This window comes from Marmota flaviventris, chromosome 10 (assembly GCF_047511675.1).
Source record: "Marmota flaviventris isolate mMarFla1 chromosome 10, mMarFla1.hap1, whole genome shotgun sequence".
Taxonomy (NCBI): Eukaryota; Metazoa; Chordata; class Mammalia; order Rodentia; family Sciuridae; genus Marmota; species Marmota flaviventris.
The window spans coordinates 1944153-1965876 of record NC_092507.1 but is presented as its reverse complement, the minus strand read 5'-3'; the positions used below and the strand labels follow the sequence as shown (position 1 = coordinate 1965876).

The window sequence follows — 21724 nt, the reverse complement described above, 5'->3', positions numbered from 1 at the left end:
TGCGCACTCGCCCATTTGAGTAACGCCCCTTCCGCCTTGGCGGGAGTGGCTGCTGTACGTACGCGCCTGTGCGCTTGGGCCGTGTGAGTACGTCGGGCGTGTGCGTAGCCAAGTGCGTGTGAACGTTAGGTGTGTGCACGTCAGGTGTCCGCACCTGGCGGAAGGCTGCGCGGTGGTGAAGGATTTTCCTGGATCCAGCGGTCCTCGGGGCGGGACCGCAGATCCCCTGCAGAGCTCTGCCAGGGCCTGAAACTGGAGCTCCCCAGGAACTGTGGGGCCCAGCGCGGTGCTGAATTCAGGCACCCTTCGCGTCCTCATAGGGACCTTAGGAAGCAGGCAGAAGAGGATACTTGAGGCACAGGATCAGCCACCTGCCAGTGTCACACCACCAAGGGTCAGGCTGGGCATTCTTCTGACCTGCTCTTGTCCCGAGGGTCACTATACGGTTGTCTGTCCTCCCCCAGCCCAGCGATCTGCCCAGGAGCTGCACACTGCCCTGGATTCTGCTATCCCTTCGGGAGACTCAGCCCATCCCAGTGTCACCCTCCTTGGCACTATCTTCACAGGCTTCTGGTCCCTCTGACCACTGCCCTGTCATGTCCCTGTTGCCCCCCCCCCCCACACACACACACACATGAGACTCTTGTCAACTCCGTGTGCTCACCTCCCCGGGAGATGTTCCGCCATTCACCAGGACTTGCTTTGTTCATGTTCTTGGCTCATGTAGGTCACTCGCTGTGCCCTGGGTCATCGTGCTGTGTGTGCTGCCATGTTGGGAGTCTCTGGAGCTAGCCCCTCTTCTCTGGGTCTTCATGACCGCTTTCAGAGTTCTTTACCTTTCATGACAGCGCAGGGATGTAAATGCTATTGTGCCTGCTGCAGACCTGTAAACAGCTCTAGGTCTGGAGAGTTTCCGGAACTGTCTGAGGTTGCACAACTGTGCCGACCAGCAGCGACCCTCCTGGCTTGTGTAAAACGCAAGGGCTGGTGAGACCTTCATCCCCAAGATCTCCCGGACCACACTTAAGAGCTGCTCACAAGAGGTCAGCATTGATAGAAGCAGGAGACACCAGAATACTTTGCTTCCTGAAAAACTCAAGATTTTGAAGTGGGCAAAGTGAGTGTGCAGATATATGATGGCATGTTGCTAGCACCATGGGCCTGTGGAGTTGGGGCTGAAGTTCAGCTAGCTGCTACACCTTCAGTGGACCAGGGGCAGGTCATACCCCCACCCCTGCTGTGGGCCCTGCCCTTTGGAGGAGGAAGCCCCTCCTCTCTGGCAGAGGAGCCCCTGCCCAGCCCTTGTTGGGGAGCAGCCTGAGCCTTTGGGCTAGAAGAGCAGTGTCCCTTTCATCCTAGAGATGGTGGTGCAGAGCTAGCCCTCAGTGGCAGCTGGCTGGACTTGGAGCCAGAGCTTCTGGGTTTGAATCCTAGCTCCCTGGCTTCTGTCCACATGGACTTGGCCATGTGAGCTCTCTGTGCTTGGTTTCTGTGTCAAGTGGGATATCCTAGGATGTTTCCGGTGGCCTGTTGAGCCCTGGCCTGGCTCAGCAGCAGTGGTCCACTAACCTCAAAGCATCTGGAGAGATGGCAAAACTGCTTCTGCTCTCTCCACCTGTGTATGGGGTTGGGGGCACATTACCAAGAACACTAGTCCCCGAGGTTGTCACTGTCTTATCAACAAAGGACTAAGCTAGGACTTTCCCCTGGGCCTGCGAGAACCCGAGTCTGAGCAGCAGCAGAGCCCCCACCACTTGCCTCTGTGCCAGTGGCTCCCAGGAGGGGTGGCAGGGAGGGTGTTCCTGCCTCACCTGACCCACGTGCCACCAACTTCCAGAGCCACCATCAAACATGGTGAGCAGGAGGGGCAGTCCCCTTCTTGGACAGCAGGACTGGTTATGGGCCTGGTTAGGGTCTCCTGGCAGAGAATGGCAGCTGGGGCTCCTAGGAGGAGCACTGAAGGCGGGAGGGTGACAGTGAACACATTAGCCAATCCCCAAACACCAATGCAGAATGTTGTCCCCGATATGAGGAGGCTGGTTCATACCGGGGTTGGGGGGCATGGGAGGATTAGACGAACTCTAGATAGGGCAGAGAGGTGGGAGGGGGCCTGGGGGTAGGAAAGACAGTGGGATGAGATGGACATCATTACCCTAACTAAGTACATGTATGAAGACACGAATGGTGTGAATAAACTTTGTGTACAACCAGAGACATGAAAACTTGTGCTCTATGTGTGTAATATGAGTTGTAATGCATTCTGCTGTCATATATAACAAATTAGAATTTTTTAAAAAAGTGAACAGCAGTTACCATGGGTGCTCTGGGGGACTTGGGAAATGTTTGGATGGAGACCAAGCAGTAGAAAGAGGGGCAGCCAGTCCCCGGTGGAGCCACTGTGGGAGGGGTGCAGTGGAGCCTGGCAGAGCCTGTGGTCTGAATGCCACCTCATTCCACACCCATGCTGCCCTCGAACCTGTTACTTACCCTTCCTGATTCCCTGTCCTCACCCAGAAGGCAAGGTAGGCAAAGCCTGGGTAGGTGCCATCGCTGCTGTGAGGCCTGCGTCAGCAGTGTGCATGGAAGGCCCCTGGCTCCACTCAGCTCAGAGAGCTCGGCAGCATCTGTGGAATGACAGTGACAGCTCGGAGATGGAGAACCGGAGATCCTGGGGTCAGGACTGGCTTAGGGCAGGAGGACAGTCCCCACCGCTGGGGACCTGCAGGTGAGCAGGCTACCTAGAATAGTGCACAGGCACTGGCAGCAGACACCAGGTGCTCAGGTCAGAGGGGAAAGATGACTCCAGGGAGAGCCATGCGAGTGTCTCTAAGCCTGGGTCCCCACAGGGTGCACCAGTGTGCCCACACCATGTTCTCCAGAGCAGGATCCCAGAGCCAGTGAGCGAGGGAGGGAGACACTGCCTCTCCCCGAAAGGCTGCCTTGGGACACGACCCTGGGAAATGGCTTGGGTTGGGCAGCACGATGAATAGGAGACCCCCTCAGAGAAGTATTGCCCTGGGGGAGCTTGAGGTCAGGTGTCCAGTCAGGATCAGGGAGAGGGCAAGGGAGAGCACTGAGGGATGAAGAGCAAGCCTGGAGGGAGCTGAGCGCTGGGAGGCACGACAGCCCTGATGGCCTGATGGCCGGGACACAGTGGTCTGGAACTGGTTCTGCAGAGAGGACAGTTCTGGGTGGTGGCAGATATCTAGGTATGGACGTGGGGCTGGTGCCCCAGTGAGGAGGATACAGATCTGTGGGCAGCCTGAGCCCAGGACAGTGCAGAGGCCCGGTGCCGGCAGGAGCAGTCAAGGTGATGGGGGTGCCTAGCCTTCTGTGGCCATAGGGCGTGACCTGGACATACATCAACTTGAAAAATGCACGCAGACCATAAACAAGTAGCGTTCCATGATGTACAATAGCCACCGACAAAGCCACAAGCCGCTTGTTTAAGACAGCAGAAATTTACTCTCTGGTAGCTCCAGAGACGGCAAGTCCCATGTTGAGGTGTGGGCAGGGCTGCTCTCCCTCTGAAGCCCCCGGGAGGCGCTTTCCTTGCTCTTCCAGCCTCTGGCATTGCTGGTGACCCTCCGTGCTCCCTGGCTTGTGGCCACCTCCCGGCCTCTGTCCTGTTTTCACGGCCATCTTCTCCCAGGTGACCCTTCTTCACGTGCACCACTCACGCTAGATCAGGGCCTGCCCTAGTGACCTCATCTTAGCTGGATCACCCACAAGAGCCCTGCTCCCCAATAAGTCCACATGCGCTGCTGGCAGCAGGTGGATCGTTCCTGTGTGTGAGGAAGGTCGCTGTACCTGCACCTGTCAGAGTGGGAGGGAGATAGCTGTGACTGGCCTCCAGGTGGGGGGCCTTGAGAGGCCATTCCCATATCCACCAGGAGGTGGCAGCGCAGGCATGCTCAGCCCCAAACAGAGGCAGAGTTCCACAGCTGGGGTGGATCTGCATCCTAGACAAAGTCATTATTTATCTTAGTTCCTGAAGAAGACTCAAAACCTCAGCTTGGAAGAGGAGATTCTTATCTTAATGTCCAGATGTTGTGATTCACCATTTCACAAAATCAAGGAGTCCCACTTTTTTGGTGTGTGTGTGGCGGAGGGGGACAGTGCTGGGGATTGAACCCAGGCCTCAAGACTCAAGCATGCTAGGCAAGTACCCTACCACTGAGCTATATCCCCAGCTTAGCCCCACCTTTGACACTTGACTGAGGGACGTGGGAGCCCAGGGTGGGCCCTCAGAGCTGCTGGGATTCTGCAGGTGTTGGCAACAACTCCTCTGGCATGGGGGTCAGCATGCAACTTAGAGATAGTGGCACGCAGGGCCCATGGCCAGCCCCCTTCCAGTGACAACTGCACATTAAGCCAGTTCTCCAGTATCTCTCAGCCTTTCCCCACTCTGTGGAACCAGGGCTCTGACTTGGCTGTTGTTGTGAGCTCTGGTGCCACACTGCCCTTAACAGGTGCCTCTGGTGACCATGACAGGAGGAGGCTGAGGATGGGATGCACATGGCTGTGGCCCCAAGAAATGCATGGCCTTCATGTGCAAAGTGCATTCAGCAAGAGAGCTGTGCCCGGAAGTGGCCCCAGAGAAGCCTCTGCCTGCCCCATATGTGGTGATGCTGAGACTGCCCAGCCCAGGGGCCCAGGGCAGGTGGCCCTCTGGGGCCATCTCCTGTCCAGGACAGGGCTCCCTGAGGACAGATGCTCTGTGCTTCCTCTGCAGCTTCTGCTGTTTTCCTGTGGATGACCTCAAGCTGGGGGCTGAACCCACAGACCTGGTTCTCGAGGCCGGAAGCCCCAGGCCAGGGTGTGGGCAGGGCTGGTTCCCGCTGAGGGCTGTGAGGACAGCCTGCTTCTGGCCTCTCTCCAGCTCCTCCTGGCTCCTGCGTCCTTCTCAACTCACCACACCAGAGCAGCTCCCACCATCACACGGCCGTCCCCTCTTTGGGGTTCCCTCCCTTCTCTTGTGAGGACACTTGTCACTGGATGTAGGCCCTCTGACACAACCTAGGGTGATCTCATCCTGAGATGCAAAGACCCCTTTCCCAGATAGGTCAGACTTGCAGATATGGAGGTAGGGCTGTGGCTGGTCTTCTGGGGGCCTCAACTCAATCCCTACACACCGTCTTCCCAATGCCTGGCCCTGCTGCGTGAATGTGCAGGTTGGCAGGCAATCCAAACACCCACTGTGCCCGGACCTCACTCCATCCTTGCCACTGCCCCGTGGTAAAGGGGTGAGGGCCAGGCCCGTGTGGTCAGGTGCCATGTAGCCACTGGACAGCAGCTGTGCTCCCTGCAAAACCCCACAGGCAAAGTGATCCCAAAGCGGGGCTGGAGCCAGCTTCCAAAGTGGCTCTGTGTTCCCACTTCACCCCAAGCGTGCTGAGGCCCAGAAATGGCCAGGTGGGCCCCACCAGAGGGACCCAGATCCAGGCCCAGTACTGCAGAGTCCCATTCCCTCCCCCCATGCTAGGGCCACGTCCCATGACCCCTGTGAGCTCAACAGGGACGAGCCCTTCCATTTTAATTTCTCTTCTGCAGCAGATCAGAGGGTCAGAAGTCTCTTGAGCCTCAGAGACTGTGGGCTTCCACGGAATTGCTCAGTACTGGGGACAGAACTTTAGGTGTGAGGCTTTGCTCTCTAGAGAACTTCCTCATCTGGCTTTTGACATCACTAGTGGGGGTCTTTGCAGCACTGGGGGATGCATGGTCACTAGTACTGGGCTGGAAGGCAGATGGTCACTTTGCATCCCAGGACCTGAAGGTGCCTTTGGCAGGTGCTTCTACCTGTCAAGAGGAGCTGGGTAAGGTTCAGACAGGACGCCAGGTTGTTTTCTTGGGTTGGCGGAGACATCGGTTCCGGCAGCTGTGGAGGATGTTTTGAGTTTCTCTGTGGGATTCTCTTTCAACTCCTGAAGGATCCTGTCAGACTCGGGATGGGGCGGCTGGCGGGTCCGGCTCTGGGAAAGTAGGGGGGCAGTTTGCTTTGGAATTTTGCTCCAAGAATCATCAGCCAAGGGGTGGTTTGATGCTTCTCCCTCCCCACAGTATTTTTCCTTGGGCCAAATGCTATTTTTATTATTTCCAACAGAAAAACACATCACACAGAAGTGACGTCAACAGCGTCTCCAGGAAGGCTGCAGTGACACTTCTCCAGCTGATGAAACAGGGGGTTGTCCCCACCGTGTGCCTGTTGCAGTGGGTCTCCAAACCAGACCCACTCTGTGGGCAACCAGTGAGCAGCCCCAGGTGTGGTGACCAGGTGGATGAAGAAGGGGAGGGCTGAGGCCTCTGGCCAGGGAGGTGTGTGCTGCTGAGTCCTATTCTGAGCCTGGGCATGTGTGCCATACATTTGGGGTCAGATACCCCACAAACCCTCAGGATTGTAAGGAGCGAATCCCACTGGTACCTTGTAAATGGAGTGAGCAAATTCTAAGGTGGAATCCAGACATTTGGCTGCAGTTTTGCTAAAGACTTTCGGGATGCGGTTTGTCCGGGAATCCAGACTGGAGTTGAGCCACCAGGCAGACCTTGAGCTGCAGGGGTGACCCTGTGGGATTCTGGGGCATGGGGACAGGCGGGTTTCAATACCCCTGCTCTCCGCAGGGGCAGTGCCCACTGTTCCGGCACTGCCCTCCCTGCTTCCTTTGATCACGCTGCCTTTCCCGAAGTGTGGGTGTGGTGCACACGTCCGTCCTTCCTAGAGTGCACAGGAAGGCAATTGCAATTCAGTCTCGAGGCAGCCGGAAAGACCTGGATAAAGAGATTCCAAAATCCATGTGGAAGTGTGACGGACAAGAATCACCAGCATGACTTGGGAAAAGCCACAGCAAGGGGGCCGTTCTCACCAGGCAGTCACGTAAAGCCGGTATCCATAAGCTGTCACGAAAATCACAACGGTCTCTCACTCTGGTGACACGAGGTACACCCTTAAGACTTTGAGATCGGAATAAGGATCAATGGGAATGCCCAGAAGTAGATTCTATTTGTGGATAGACAGGAGAGAAGATGCTGACCTGCAATGGTGCCCGGCCTGGTCAGAGTCTCTTGAGAGCTGACAGCAGGGTGAATTCCATGAGATAAACACGGGCAAAAATTCAGTAAGTAAAAAAGAATAAATATCAGTGAACTTTCTGAGTTAAGTGCCTATTTCTGAGCAATAGAGGCAACATTTGAGCACATACAGTTAGAAACTATAGTCAGAGAGCACCATTAACTATATGAAAACCATCCCTTCAAGAGGCTAAAGCAGGAGGGTCAAAAGTTAGAGGAGAGTTTAGGCAACTTAGCAAGTCCTGTCTCAAAAAAATAAAGGGGGGCCGGGGATGTAGCTCAGCGGTAGAGCACTTGCCTAGCCCTTGTGGGGACCTGGGTTCCATCTCCAGAACCACACATGCACGCGTGAGTGCGCGCACACACACACACACACACACACACACACACACACGTGCACCAAAAAAAAAAAAAAAAGTCACTCCAGGCTGGGAAAGTGTTTGAAATGATCTTGTGTCCCATGAACTGTCACTTTATTGTGAAGAAGAGCCAAGTCTTGAGACTGTTTTCTGCGTTTTGTTTAGTTTGGTTGCTATGAACTTTATTGTGAGTTAAATCTGTTTAAGAGGGTCTCATAGCCAGGTATGGTTGGGCATACCTGTAATCTCAGCAGCTCGGGAGGCTGAGACAGGAGAATCAGCAACTCACCGAGGCCCTTAGCAACTTACCAAGACCCTATCTCAAAAAATGAAAAGGGCTGGGATGTGGCTCAGTGGTTGAGAGCCCCTGGGTTCAAACCCCGGTACCAAAATATAAATAAATAATAAAAAATAAGTGTCTTAGACACCTGTGTGCAGTCTGACTTTTAAGATATGAACTCCAGGTACCTTCGTTAGTCTGTTGTCATGTCAGTCATGTGAGGGAAGACGCACCTGAGAATTTTGGCTGCTGGATGTTTGATGGTTGCCTATGCCCTCTGTGCCAGGCTGGGCAGAGGAGCCAGGATCTGGGTAAAGGGCAGGAGATTTAGGGAAAGAACAGCACTGGGCCTTCCTTCTGCACCAGTCTTGTTTGGAGAAGTGAGCTCTAGGCTGGGGGTTCACCAGTCCACCTCTGTGCCTGAGGAGGGCTCCGCCTGGGGACAGTGGGCAGACCCCAGCCCCTTGTGCCTTGGGAGCAGGTGACAGCAGGTGTCCTGAACCAGGGACTCCCAGTAGGAAGCACCTGTCCTTTCTTTCCTGACGCCTGCTGGGGACTGTCCACCTGACAGCTGATGAGAGTGGACAGAGGCAGAATCACAGTGAGGTCAAGAAAGCTTCGCTGCAGTAGCTCTTTCACTCTGGGAGGGGAGGGCTAGGAATTCATGCAGGGGGTGGTTGGGGCTTTGTAAAATTGACAAAAAACTTCTTTTTATGACTCTGCTTCAAGAGAGTCTCTGAATTTTATGTTGTAAGCCCCATAAAACCTGGATCCTGCCCTGCCCAGAGATCTCCTTCTAACCCAGAATCTGTCCACATTCTTTCCTTCTTCCTCAGATAAGCTGGAGACACGTCTGAGGCGGTGAGTCATCTCTGCCCTGGGGGCAGGGTGCAATTCAGAGAGCATCCCTGAACTTTTCCAAGGTGCTAATCTGTCCACTCACACACCCTTACTGGCCATCCCTTTGTGCCAAGCCAGCTCCAGAGACAGGATGAGATGCAAAGTTGGGAAAAATAGCTGGGTGTGGTGGCACACGTCTGTAATCTCAGTGACTCTGGAGGCTGAGGCAAGAGAGTCCTAAGTTCGAGGCCAGCCTTGGCCATTTAGCAAGACCCTTTCTTACAATGAAAAGGCCTGGGGATGCAGCTCAGTTGAAGAGTGGCCCTGGGTTCAATCCCTAGTACCCCTCCCCTCAAACAAGGTGGAAAAAAATGGATGGTCCTATTGCACTGTTCCAAAGTTAGAGAGACACTCAACTAACTTGTGTCTATACCCACAGGATGGGGCGGGGTGCTGAGGTGGGCACTGGGGAGGTTTTCCTGAAGGCAGACCCTGGTCTATGTGAGGGTAGATCAGGAGGAAACGGTTCCTGAGCTGGGGCATGGGCCAACCAGGCTTGGGACAGCTGCTACTACCGAGATCCCAGGGAGGGGTGGGAGGAGGGGTGAGATGGAGGGCAGGATGGGGCAGAATGGGTCCTGTTTGGAGGATCAGCAAGCAGAGCTGCCAACCCGTATTTGAGATCCAGAGTCCAGTGAACTGCCTGCCATCTATTCTGTGCCTTCAGTATTTTTTTCTGACTTTCAGGCAGCAGAGCGTGGGGCTGGCAAATGTCCTGGGAGCCAGACCCCCATGATCCCAGTGTTCAGTTCCCAGACCGGCAGCCAGAAGCCAGGGGCAGGGCTGCCTCCTCCTTTCCTTTGACCTGAGGTTCCTCAAGTGTAGAGCAGGAGTTACTGCTGGGCTGACCTGACAGATGTGCCCCTCCAGGTGGTGGGAAGGGCTCAGATTCTGTGTGTGTGTGTGTGTGTGTGTGTGTATGCACGCGTGCCTGTGTCTCCATTGCTTCTGGACAGCTGTGATTCTCCATCTTCCAAGCCCCTTCAGGGGCTCTCTTCAGAGCTGGCTGTTAGGGGAGGGGGATTCTGGAGCCTTCAGGGTTCCTCTTACTCAGACCACCGAGGGTGTGGGAGGAGGAAGGTCTCAGATGCACATCTCCAGCTGGGACTGGCACATTGGCCCTCACACACCTGGGTGTGACACTCACTCTCGGCTCCACCAGATCCTGTCCAGACTGGACCTCCCCAGGCTATTCAAAACCCGCTGGGAGAGGCTGGCCCTCACTAACCCCAGGACCTCCGAGTTCAACCCTTGGGACAGCTGGTCCTTGCACTGGAGTCAGTCACTTCCAAACCAAAACCGGGGGTAAAAGAAGAAAAGCAGATCAGGAAGGGCTCTGTCCTCGGCGGTGCCTCTGGGCCCTCGGCCGCCACCTCCAAGAGCACTCTGCACAGAAACACGAATGAAGATGCGTGGAAGTGGTTGACCAACAATGTAGGAGGTACCGGGGGGGGGGGGGGGGGGGCTGCAGAGGCTGCCCACCCAATCCCCAAGTTCTTCCCCAACCAGGACCAGCATGGATGAGATGCCAGGGCTGGATGGAGGGTCCACGAGGAAGACAAACTGAGGCTGCTTTCCCTGGGAATCTTGAGAAGGAAGGGGAGGCTGAGGGCTGTCCCCGGAGTCCGGGGTCTGGGGCCAGGGGTCCGTAGAGACCTGTCTCTGCAGGGTGTGCGAGGCGTGCCTCTCTTGTTCTCCGCGGGGCGCGGGGGTTGGCTCTAGGTGGGACCAGGTCTGGGACTTTCAGCCTGAGATAAGCAGGAAGCGCGAAGGGGCTCTGCTTGCGGGGTGGGAGTCTGGGGGACGCGGGGAAGGGCGGTCTGCCGGCGGGCCAGGGGTAGGGGAGCCGCTGGAAGAGGAGCCCTGGGCGGGGCCGAGGGAGTGTGGGGCGGGGCCTAGGTCGGGGGCGCGTCCTGGGCGGGTGGGGGCAGGGCTGTGGGCGGGGCCGGGGCTGGGGTCGGCCGGGCCCGGGGCGTGTCGCGGGCGGGGCGGGCCTCTCCCGCGCCCGGCTGGGCGCAGTCTGCCCACCGCTCACAGGGAGCGTGTGGCCGGCTGGACCTGGGTGAACTGGTCTCCGCACGGCCCTTCGGGCGCGGGCGGGAAGCCGGCTCCTGGGCACCTGTGCTGCGCCCCGCGCACTCTCCCCGGCATGGCGCACGCGGAGACGGCGGCTCCGGGCCGCAGGGCCGGTCTGTGAGCCTCGGACCCGAGAGGCACCGGGGGCTTGGCCGCGCGCACGATGCCTTTACCAGCGGAGGCGAGGGCGACCCCGAGGGCGACGGGGCGCGCGGTGGCTCCGGCGCTGCTGCTGCTGCTGCTCTCCGCGGTGCGTGCGACTGCCCCGCCGCGACCCCTGCTCCCGCTGCAGCCCAGCATGTGAGTCGCGGGAGCAGGAGAGGCTCCTCCGGGCGTCGGAAACCGGGACCGAGCTCCTGGGCTTTGTCCGGGGGCCCCAGAACAATGGGCTCTTTGCCTTAGCTGGGGAGAGGGTTCCCGGTGGGGTCTGGGGAGCCCCTGTGGCAGGCCTGTGCCTCCTCCCTCACGGCCTCTGTGATGTGGGTCCTGCCTGCTCAGGCAGATGCTGAGCTGGGGAGGGAGGTGAGGAATCCGGGCCCCCTGCCCGGCAGGGTCTAGCCTGGGAGCCGGCTTGGACGGCAGAGGAAGCGGCCTGCTCCCACTTCCTCCAAAGCCTGTCTCCTGGGGTCTGGGGGCCTTCGCAGGGGCGGGGTGTACCCAGACAGGGCTGCAGAGCTGGTTTGTGTGTTAAACACGTGTGCTTTGGAGCTGCAGGGAGAAGGAATTCAGTACCAGAATGGGCAGGAAGAGACGGTCAGGGAGCCAGCCGAGATGAATTTAATTTTGAAAGATGATTCCCCAACGGGCCGTTTAGCGGTCTCTCTTAAACAGCAAAGCAATCCCTGTGTTGGCCTCAAAGGAAAGTGGAGGAGGAGGAGGTGGGGAGAGCCTGTTGGCTGCCCCCCACTCCAGCACTCCCTGCAGGGTGCCTGGGCTTGGGGCCGGCCAACCTGGCAAGGCCTTTGCCAGCTGCAGAGGGGCTGGCCACGGCCCTGGGCTCAGCTCACGTTGGGGCCTCCCAGCCGCAACCTTGAAGCCCCCTTCAGGGGCCACAGAGGGGCTTCTCAGGCTCCTCCTATCCAGCATTCTGGAAGAGGGCCTGGCGCTGGGCCACTCTATGTACCTGGCTGTGGAGGAGAGAGAGGCGGCCCCCTGGGGATGGAGTGGACAGGGTTCCACACTGGGGGGAGGCAGGCAGATTCTTTCCCCCAGGGCCTCTACTCTGGGTCTTGCTTTGCTTCAAGAAGGAAGATTTCCTGTGGTCTCTTCAACAGAGGACCTCCTCTGTGTTGGGGACCTTTCATCCAGAAACTGAAAGGCCTGCACCTCGACTCCAGGGGACTTCTGCTGGACACTTCTGCTTCCTGTGGTCCCTGTGCCTTTGTCCAAGGGGAGCTGCAGCCCCACAAGGGGTTAGCACACAGGCTTTGGGCCACTTGACTGCCTGCTTCTCATACGGCTGCCAGAAGACTTGGGGCTCTGATCCTGGGGGGCAGCAGCTCAATGGTGACTGGTGGACGTTTCTGCTCTTGAGAGAGGCTTCTGCCCCTGCTGCACTCACGAAAACTGCTGGCTGCCTGCCTTTCTGGGTCCCCATCCAACTTGCCCAAACTTGCTGTTCTCTCCAGGCGTGGAGCAGGGGGCTTTCCTGTGTCCTACTCGCTCACCTGGCCTCTGGGAAGCCTGGAGCCAGGCTGGGAAGAGCTGTGGCTCCTTCCAGATCCTCCCCTCCCATTGCTTCTCCCTGCTCTTAAATCCTGTGGCTGCTACCCTGGGGGCCTTTGTCCACTGTTTCCTGGCCCTGTCTCCATAAGGCCTTTGTTCGCAAACTGCCCCTTGCAGGTGGATCTGAGTTCCAGGTTGGCTGAGGTGGCTGTGTGTCTGCCACAGGCCTTCTGTCACCTCGCCACCTGCATGTGCCTGGATGCACAGTAGGGCTGCAGTGGGCCCTGGCTGGCTGGGGGAGCTCCGATTAGAACAGAGGAGGTTTCTCTCTTGGCTGGGAGAGGGCCGGAGAGCAGAGCTGTGGCCTGGGGTGGGGAGGCATCCCCTGGCAGCGGTCTGCCTAGGCTGCCCTGCCCAGGGGAGGGACAGCACCCCAGCCACCTTCTGCTGGTCCTGTAAGCAGCCAAACCCACCACCAGCCAGAGGGCCGTGTGTTCATGTGGGGGGTGTGCAGTTTGTGAGGTCGCCTCCTGGGGCACAGAGTGAAGGGGGAAGAGGGTGGTCCTGGTAGGCCGTGAGGTCCTCTGGCATTGGTGGGATCAGGCATGAGACTGGGGGGACTCAGGGCACTGTGTCCAGGACGCAGCCCAAGGAAGGCTGATGAGCCCTTCCCTAACGAGGGGACCCCCGTTCCTGACTCATTGCCCTGCCTGGCCCTCTCCCCATAAACTCAGGCTGGGATCCTTGGCCTGCCACAGCCCCTGGGAAGCTGGGGCCCGCGTCCTGTGCAGTCATCTGAGAGGCATGGAACCCCAGAGCAGGCCTGGCTCCACATCTTATTAGTGACCTGGAGCAGGTAATGCAGGGAGCCACCGTTACCTCCTTCCAGGAGTGTTGGGGACATCCGTCCCACCTGGCCCATTACTCCAGGCTGGAGGAGCCGGGGGGTGTGGAAGCTGTGAGGCCGGAGCAGCAGGTACCACTGGGAGCTCACAGGAGAGCCTGGATCCTGATCCTGGGCTGCCCTGTCCTGCACTTTGAGGATCCTCACCCTGCAGTCCCCCCCAGACGTGGGCTGGCTGGCCTCTGCCACGGAAGACTGCAGGAGGGGTGTGAATGGGACGTCTTGGGCAGCCTGGTCCTGCGGACTTGACTGGGGATTTGGGTTTGGCTCTGCCCTGGCCACCAGTCTTTGATGGTCAGCTGGGGGCGGAGGACCTCGGCCTTGGTGCTGTGGCCAGGCCAGGCTGGGGACCCAGCTTCGTTGGTGCTTTCATCTTGGCTGCAAAGCAGAGCCGCTGTGTGACTCCCTGAGGGGCGGGCTTCCCACCCAGCGAGAGCAACAGGAGGAGGAAAAATAAAGTCCTCGGTTGCAAGAGCATCCGTCTGGGGGTGGCTGGCCTAGGGCCAGGTCCTGGGACAGGGCAGCCAGGGTCTTCCAGGGCTGAGCCTGGGGACCCCCAGCAGACCAGACAAACGTCGGGGCTGTATGGGAAGCAGGAACTTCTGCCCAGGTGGACGGTTTGAAAACAGAGGCCAGGGATGTGCTGTGTCCCCTGAGCAGGGAGCTCAGCCAGGAGGTTGGGAGAGAAGTGGCTTCCTGCCTGCTCTGATACCCAAAATGGTGGTGGGGGCCCAGGTGCTGGATTTGCCAGACTCACTGCAGTGTACCCCCAGGTAGCATGCAATGTGGTCCACTCAGAGCACAGGCCCTGCCCCTCGTGTTGGGGATCAAGCCCAGAACCTGGCCCTGCTGGGCGAGCCTGGTCTCCTCTTCCTTAAGGTCCCACAGAATCCTGCTGGCTTCTGACTTGATCCGACTTAATTGTTAGCACTTCAGTCGTGTCCTCTTTTACTGAAACTTGTCTTTGGAGGCCACCTGACCTGGGTGAGCCCAAGCTCTGGGCATCCACCACCTCCTGAGGGCATGGATTATGTGCAGGGGGGGCTGGGTTTGAACCCGGGGCCTCACATGTGCAAGCAAATGCTCTACCACTGAGCCACCTCCTCAGCCCTTTTTATTTTTTATCTTGAGACAGGGCCTTGCTAATTTGCTTGGGGTCGTCCCTCCACTGACCTTTCCCCACCTCACAGCCTGATGGGCATGGGGGTCTGTCTTATGCTGACCGCCCCCAGCACTGGCTTTTCCCTGGCCTGGTTTATGCAGTCCCTGGGGTGGGGACCTGCAGAAAGGGGAGTCCTATGGGTCTTGGCAGGGGTGGGGACCATGGCGCTACTTTTCCATTTCCTGCTCCTCGGAGGGGATGCCCTTCTCACTGTGCCAACAGCCCGCATGGCTCAGAGGGTGCTGGGAGTCACTGAGGTCACAGGGATGGGGCAGGGAGGCTGGGTGGAGAGAACAGAAGGACTGAGCCATCTGGAAGGTGGTGTGGGGTCTTCCTGGCCTGGCTCCTGGGGGATCAGGCAGCACCTTGGGCAGTGTGTGGTCCTGTGTGGGGGTGCTGGTTCCTCTTCGAACCCCCCTCACCCTCGAGCCTGGGTGGGCACTGGGAGGGCTGTGCTCTGGAGGCCTGGCCTCCCAGGGCCATGTGCCGGAGGGGCCTGTGCCAACCAGAGGTGGGTGGTGAGATGCTGACTGTCCCTGTTCTCTGTCCCAGGCCCCATGTGTGTGCCCAGCAGCAGCTGACCCTGGTGGGCCATCGTCGGCCCTGTGTGAAGGCCCTCAGTCGCATGGTGTCCGTGTGGAAGCCGGGCTGTGGGCGCCAGGCATGGTGCATTGGCCACGAGCGCAGGTAGGTGCTGGGCACCTGGGGCTGTGGGCAGGAGCTGGGCAGTGGGGGCTGGGGCTGCACCCGTCCTGGCCTCAGGGCCACCGGATGCCCCCTCTGAGGACAGAGTGCCAGGGAGGCTCCAAGTCACAGCTCTGTGGAGAGGTGTGGGGCCCCACCGGGGGGGGTGCTGGGCACAGCCGGCAGAGAGCCCGAGCTCACCTGCTGAGTTCCGGTTGGAGGCCATTGCTGCCTGACCCTTGGGCCTCTTCCCAAGCCCACGTGAAACCTTTCATTGCTCAATATTTTATTTCAAAATCAAGCTCAAGGAGTTCTTTTTATGCCTCTCCTGTTTGTAGACTCAGCACCGTGGAACCTGCCTGGGTGCAGACTGGGGGGGGGCATGGCTGCGGCCCCCAGTGGGTGGAGGAAGGAGGGGTCCTGGGAGGAGGGGTGCTCAGCCAGGGCTCCGGGGGTCCTGGTCCTGCCCTGGGCTGCCCTCCTGGGGGCTCCATGTCTGCTCAGCCTGCTCAGGGGCTTGGGGACGGCGGGTGAATGTCTGTTGGCTGGACAGTTACTTCATCATATGCCGAGTGAAGGAGGAGGAGTGTGGTTGAGTGTGGCCGCTTCTCACCCGGGGCCATTTTGTCGTCCCCCACCCTGCAGTGCCTGGAGACAGGTTTGGTGCTGGGAGGTGGGCTGGGAGACAGGAGCTGTGCATCCAGCAGGAATGGCCTGGGCAGGAAGGACACATTCCTCATTGCTCTCCAGGGGCTGCTCCCCGCAGCTTCCAGGGTGTGCAGTAGAAACAGGGATTCGGTGGCCTAGACTCGGGTCCCCGTCCTCACCTTGGAGAGGGTGGTTTCTGTGGTGGGTGGCCAGTTGGAGGAGCCTCCATGACTTCCCTGCTGTGGCCTGTTGTGGCTGGACGCAGGGTGCAGTGTTTCCCAGGTGGCTGGGTGGGCAAGGTGTCCAGGAAGCCCCAGCCTCTGGAGGACCTTACTATCTGGGTCAGTGCTGCCGGGGTTTCCCCGGCGACTGGGGCCTGTGCAGGTCTGGCTCTAGGACTCCGGCCCTGGCACGGTTCAGCTCAAGGTGTCCGGACTCTTCTCCAACCCTCCCTCCCAGGAATGTGGCAGTTCTGCCATGGGGTTCAGTGGGAGCAGTTTGGGCTCTGGGTCATGGGGGGCAGGGCAGCGGTCCAGTCTGGCTGACTCTGGAATGTGGCTAAGGTCTGCCTTTGCTCCACGCCCACTCCGGGTAGCCTGAGTGCTCTCAGGGCCTCGGTGCCAAGGGGACAGTGTTCTGCCTGGCCTCCAGGCACTGTCACCCCGTGGCTGTGGTGGCCAGGCTTGCCCCAGTTCAGTGTGCGTGGAATGCGCAGTCTCTCTTCTCCTCTGGTGTCCCTTCCTAACCTCTGGGAACTGGGCACAGCTGGGCCGAGTTGCAGGCCATGTCTCCACATGCCTGTCCACGCCTGTCCGTGCCTGTCCAGCCCAGGTGGTGGAGCTGAGAGGTCTGTCTGCTGCACCTTCCTGCTTACCCTTCCCCAGGAGCTGGCCTGACCCCATCCTCTTCTCCCCATCTGCCCAGTCCAGTCCAGTGAGTCGCCTCCGTGGACGCCACTCCTCCTTGCAATGGTACCGGAGTTCCCGTCCCTGACTGGAGCCCTCAGGCCTTGTCTGGTGCCCCTGAGTCCTGGGCCTAAGGACAGTCACATGACAAGGAGCTGGTCATGGCTGCAGTGTCCCCGGTGGCAGTAGGCCATCCCTCCTGCTTCTGTGGGGACAGCACATGCTGCATGTGGAGAGCCACAGCTGGTCCTGGGGAGGGCAGGAAGGAGGTCCCCGGCCTGGAGGAGGGCTCGGAGGCAGGGCGGGCCTCTGGCCCCGCAGCCCGGGCTGGGGGGGCCCTGGGTGGGGCCCTGGGTGGGTCCCTGAGCAGCGTGGGCGCTGAGTGGGCTGACAGGAGCCAGTGCCGGGCCGTGGGCTTCGTCACCCTCCCCACCCTACTTGCTGTTTCAGCTCTTGAGCTGACCCACACGTGGGGGGACAGCCTCATGCCACAGGCGTGTATCGGAGGTGCCCTGGAGTGGCCTTCCCAGCTGCTGGGCACAGAGCAGGGCAGGGAAGCCGAGTGTCTGCGGCAGGGAGAGGGCAGGGGACCCACTGTGTCATCTGCTCCCTGGACAGCTGTGTGGGCATCCAGGACAGCCAGGCTGCGTTTCTTCAGTCCCTAAAAGGCAGGCAGCGAGCGCTTTGACCTGAGGAAACCGGTGCCCAGGGGTTTGGGCGCTGGGCCGTGGCTTCACAGGAGTGAGTGGCAGGGCTGAAGCTTTAGCCTTGGGCCCTGGCTCCGCGCCCGAGCACTGGCAGCGAGGCCTACAGTCTGCCCACTCAGAGGTGCCCTCTGTGAGCCCTCCTCCACCTCTGGGGGACCAGCGGGCGTCTTCATGTCCCCGCATCTCTCTTGGGGGTCACTAAGGCTTGAAGGCTGCCGGGGGCCCGGAGCAGCAGGGTGGGGAGTATGATGAAAGCCCAGCAGGGAGGCCTGGCCATGGTGGGCAGCGGAGCTGGCCTCAGTCCGGCCCCAGCTCTAGGAGCGCCTCTGGGCCTGGGTTTGGCCTGGCCTGGCAGGTGCTTCCCTCAGCCGGGACCAGGTGATGGGGACCTTGCCTGGCCTTGGTGTTGGCAGGCCAAGCGCCACGCACGTCCCTCAGCCTGGGGACCTGGCTCTGCTGCCCCATGGCCTCATGCCTGGGCCAGGGATGATTGTCAGGCTGCTCCCGTTGGCCACTGGGCGAGCCAGTGACAGGTGACAGTGCTACACACACTGTGAGGCCAACGGGCCCCAGGTGTGGGCTCTGCCTGCGGGCGACGGCCACCACCTGTTGGGCCCCAGGGCCCTGCCCCTGCGGCCTGGCCTCTAGCCCTTGTCGCTCTGACAGTTCTGTGCAGAGAATTCCCTGGTTTGTTGAGCAGGTTGCAAAGGGGCTGGGCAGATGTGAGGGCCAGCAGTGTCCCCCCCGACACCAGCTGCACCCCAGCTTCCCTGGACAGACAAGGGCACCTCCTCTCCAGCTCTTTGGGGGTGGCCACCAGGGCCAGGGGTCACAGGACAGACTCTGTGTCCACGTGCTTAGGCCAGGTTCAGGGCCATGGGGGCCTCAGTTTCCCCGTCTGGTTGAGCTGGGGTAAGGATCATCGGCCACACACAGGCTCCCTGGTGGCTCCTGCACCCTCTGGGCAGGAGTTGGCTTTGTGTCTGGGTCTGGGCTGTCGAGTCTGTGCCTGGCTACAGGCAGGGCCGTGTGGGTGACAGGGCGCCTGGCCTGGCCCAGAACAGATAAGACTGCGCTGGCACCTGGCATCCCGCCAGCGTAAAGGGCCTTCCCCAGCAAACCCGAGAGCCAGCACCGGCCGCTCAGGCTGCATGAAGCCGCGAGAGAGGAGCGAGGTCCTCCAGAGGAAGGAGGGCGCCCCGTGGCCCTCAGCACGGAGCTGGCCATGCTCCTGCCAGGCCCAGACCCTGCCGCTGTGGCTCCACTGGGCCTCCCTCCCAGCAGCCTCGTCCCCTGACCCCAGCCTTGTGGGAATCAGCTCCCGGTGGCACTGGCTGCAGGGGAACGGGGATCAGTCCTCAGGGGCTGACTGTTCCTCTCCCAGGGTCCTTCCTTTAGGGGCCGTGGGATGGGATGACCCGTGGCCGGGAAGAGCAGCTCGTACCCTGGCCCTGCGGCAGCCATGCTGTTTACACTGCAAGGCGTGCGCTCGGGCTCTGCTCCATGTCGTCTGCCGCGGGTGGGTTTGCGCAGGCGAGTGGTTTCATGTCGGGCCAAGGTGTCGTGCAAGGCGCTCCCAGCACCTCCGAGTGCAGTGCCTGGCGTGGACGTGTGCGTCCAGGAAGTGGCCCCCGCCCTGTTTGTTTGTTGGGCCTGGGGCCTGGGCCAACTCTGCTTCCCATGCGCCAGCCCCAGCAAGGAGGTGGTCTGTCACTTGGAGGTGACAACTCAGGCTGCCTGGCCGCTCCCAGAGGCTCGAGGGCCCAACACAGTGGCTGTTGGCTGGCCCCTGGATTCCATCCCTGTGGACCGTGGGGGACTGGAGGGGGTGCTGGGGCTGGGCCTCCCATCGTCGTCCCTCCTTGGCCACTCTTTCCTGTCTCTCAGTCTCTCTGTCTGTCTCTCCGGCCCGGTTCCGTCACTGTGAGCACAAAGGCCTCCCAGCCACAGGATCTGGGGTGTGTGCCAGGCTCTGAGCCCCTGTGTTTCCTGGGGCTCCTACAACAAGCCATGACAAACCAGGTGGCTTAAAGCACCAGGAATTTGTCCTCTCGCTGTTCAGGAGGCCTGGAGTCCCCGGCCAGGTGTGGGCAGGGCTGGTTGCCCCTGGAGAGACGGAGGGGTCCCTGCCCTAGCCTCTTGTGGTTCTCAGGCTGCGGCTGCTGGCCCTCTTAGAAGTGTCCCTGGATCACACCCTCTACTTCACACGGCTTCTCCCTGTGTGTTTGTAAGGACACCAGGAGGTTAGGGTCCATTCCAATCTAGTACGGCCTCATCTTAACTAAGGGTTAAGCAAAGACCTTATTTCTGAATCAAGCCCTGTTCCAGGTGGACGTGAGTTTGGGGAACACTGTTCAACCCAGTACAAGCAGCAAGAGGCGGCATTGGAGTGGACGGGGCAGATGGCTGGGAGGGGCCTTGCTGACTGCAGCTAGAGGCTGTCTGGGTGGGGGAGGGCCAAGAGCAGGGTCACCCCTCAGGAAGGACGCCTGGTACCACCTTGGACCAACCACCCAGCCCTGGGCCCCTCAGGCATGAAGCTTACTCCAAAAGCCATCCCCCCTAGGCTGGGCACATCCACTCTGAATCCCCCAGTCCTCCCAGCCTGGCCGGAGCTGAGACTGGGGCGTGGGCCAGGTGGGAACCTGACCCCAGCTTGGAGCAGGCCCACCGTGGGAGTTGGGGGCTGGGCAGAGGGAGTGGGGTAGCATGGACAGGAAGAGTGCAGCCTGAGACTCCTGCACGGCTCCTCCTGCACGCAGCACCCTGACCCGGCCGCAGGGGCACACGGGTGTAGGCAGCAGCCACCCCACCTGGGCCGCGTGGGAGCCAGTCTCCTGGGTGTGGAGGGAGCCACGGTGTGCTGCTCTGCAGTGGCCAATGTGTCCTTCCTTCTTTTCCAGAACCGTCTACTACACAGGCTACAGGCAGGTGTATGCTGCGGAGGCCCACACCGTGTTCCGGTGCTGCCCGGGATGGAGCCAGCAGCCGGGTCAGGAGGGCTGCCTCTCAGGTGAGTGTGCTTGTCCCTCTGCACCTGCTGCCCAGCAGAGGCCTGTCTGGCGGGTGCCCTCCCGGCTTTGGCCCTGGGGCTGCAGGCCGGGGTCTTCTGCACTGGGTACAACTCCCCACAGCAATGCCAGAGCCACCAGGGTCACTGGTCCAGCAGCTCGACTTGCCAGGGGCTGTTAAAGGGAGGTGACAGAGAAAAACGGAACAGCGACTCTCAGCACTGAAGCTGGCAGGAGCATGGCCAGGGAGGGCTGTGGCTGTGGCACAGGTGTGGGCATCCCCGTGCGTCCAGCGTGGCTCAGGTGCTGTGCAACCTGGGACATCGGGACGGGTGGCTGGGGCTGAGAGCAGGCTGGGCCCAGGATCGCGTCCTCTGAGACCCGCGGCTCTGAAGCCTGGTTTGTGAAAGGATGCGGCTTGTGGCTGTATGGACTGGCCACAGGGACCATGTGGGAAGGGTTCCTGGCCTGCTGGCATGGGGACAGGGGACAGGCAGGTGGGTGTGGGGCAGGTGCCCTGGCAGGTGAAGGTGACTGGGTGAGGAGTCAGCCACCCTCCTCTGGGAGGTTGTGCGGTGGCTGGGTTCGCGGGCTGTGGCTCCTGGGTTTCTTGAGTCCCCTCCTGGGGACACAGCCACTGGTCCTGAGCCCAGCGCTAGCAGGATAAAGGGAAGGGAAGGGATGGGGGTGTTTTCCAGGAGGGAAGTGAGTCACTGTCCAGGACATGAGCAAAGGAAGGAGGGAGCAGTGGCTGACTCCAGTGGACGGGACAGGGTGGGACACTGGCCAGCTCCCCTGAGCCAGGGGGCGGGGTCCCAGCCTGGGGGACAGTCGAGGGCACTTCTCTCTGGCTCTCTGACCGTCTCTGCCTGGAGGAACACAGGGCTCTGTTTAGAGGGGACAGACATCAAAGCTGAAGGCCCCCGTGCCTGCCAGAGGTGGCACTGATGACGGCCCTGGGGCTGAAGCAGGGGTGGCAGAGGAAGCGGGGTGTGCTGTCCAGGCCCAGCTAGGTGTGCAGGGCAGTGCTAGCCACTGGTGTCCTCTGGGCCCCTGCTGGGTCTGAGGAAGGTTGCTTTTCACCTGTCTGGAGTGACCAACCAAGGTCAGGGGTGGAGGCAGAAGGGGCCAGGGCCAACCCCTACTGCAGGCCGGGCAGGTGCTGGCTTTCTGGGAAAGTGAGGCCACCGTGGGGTTGGTGTGGCAGGTCCTACTGACTGTGTCCCTCTCTCCCGTCCCTTTGTCTGGCATGAGCTCTGGATGTGCCCAAAGGTCCTGTCTGCACCAGCTGTGGAGCTCTCTCCCCGACGTGGGACCCTCAGGCTCCAGTGGGCGAGGTGCTGGCAGTGGCCACTGCC

The 21724-nt window shown here is 60.2% G+C and overlaps 1 protein-coding gene across 1 annotated transcript in view; it reads left to right on the top strand.

The window, feature by feature from the left end:
* Positions 1-10843: 10843 nt before the first annotated feature.
* Positions 10844-21724, top strand: part of Megf6 (multiple EGF like domains 6) — a 92670-nt gene continuing 81789 nt past the window's right edge. Inside the window, exons 1-3 of the mRNA XM_027947442.2 lie at positions 10844-10980; positions 14964-15098; positions 20259-20368. Of these exons, the coding sequence (XP_027803243.2) occupies positions 10844-10980; positions 14964-15098; positions 20259-20368 (382 nt within the window). The remainder of the gene's footprint in view (positions 10981-14963; positions 15099-20258; positions 20369-21724) is intronic.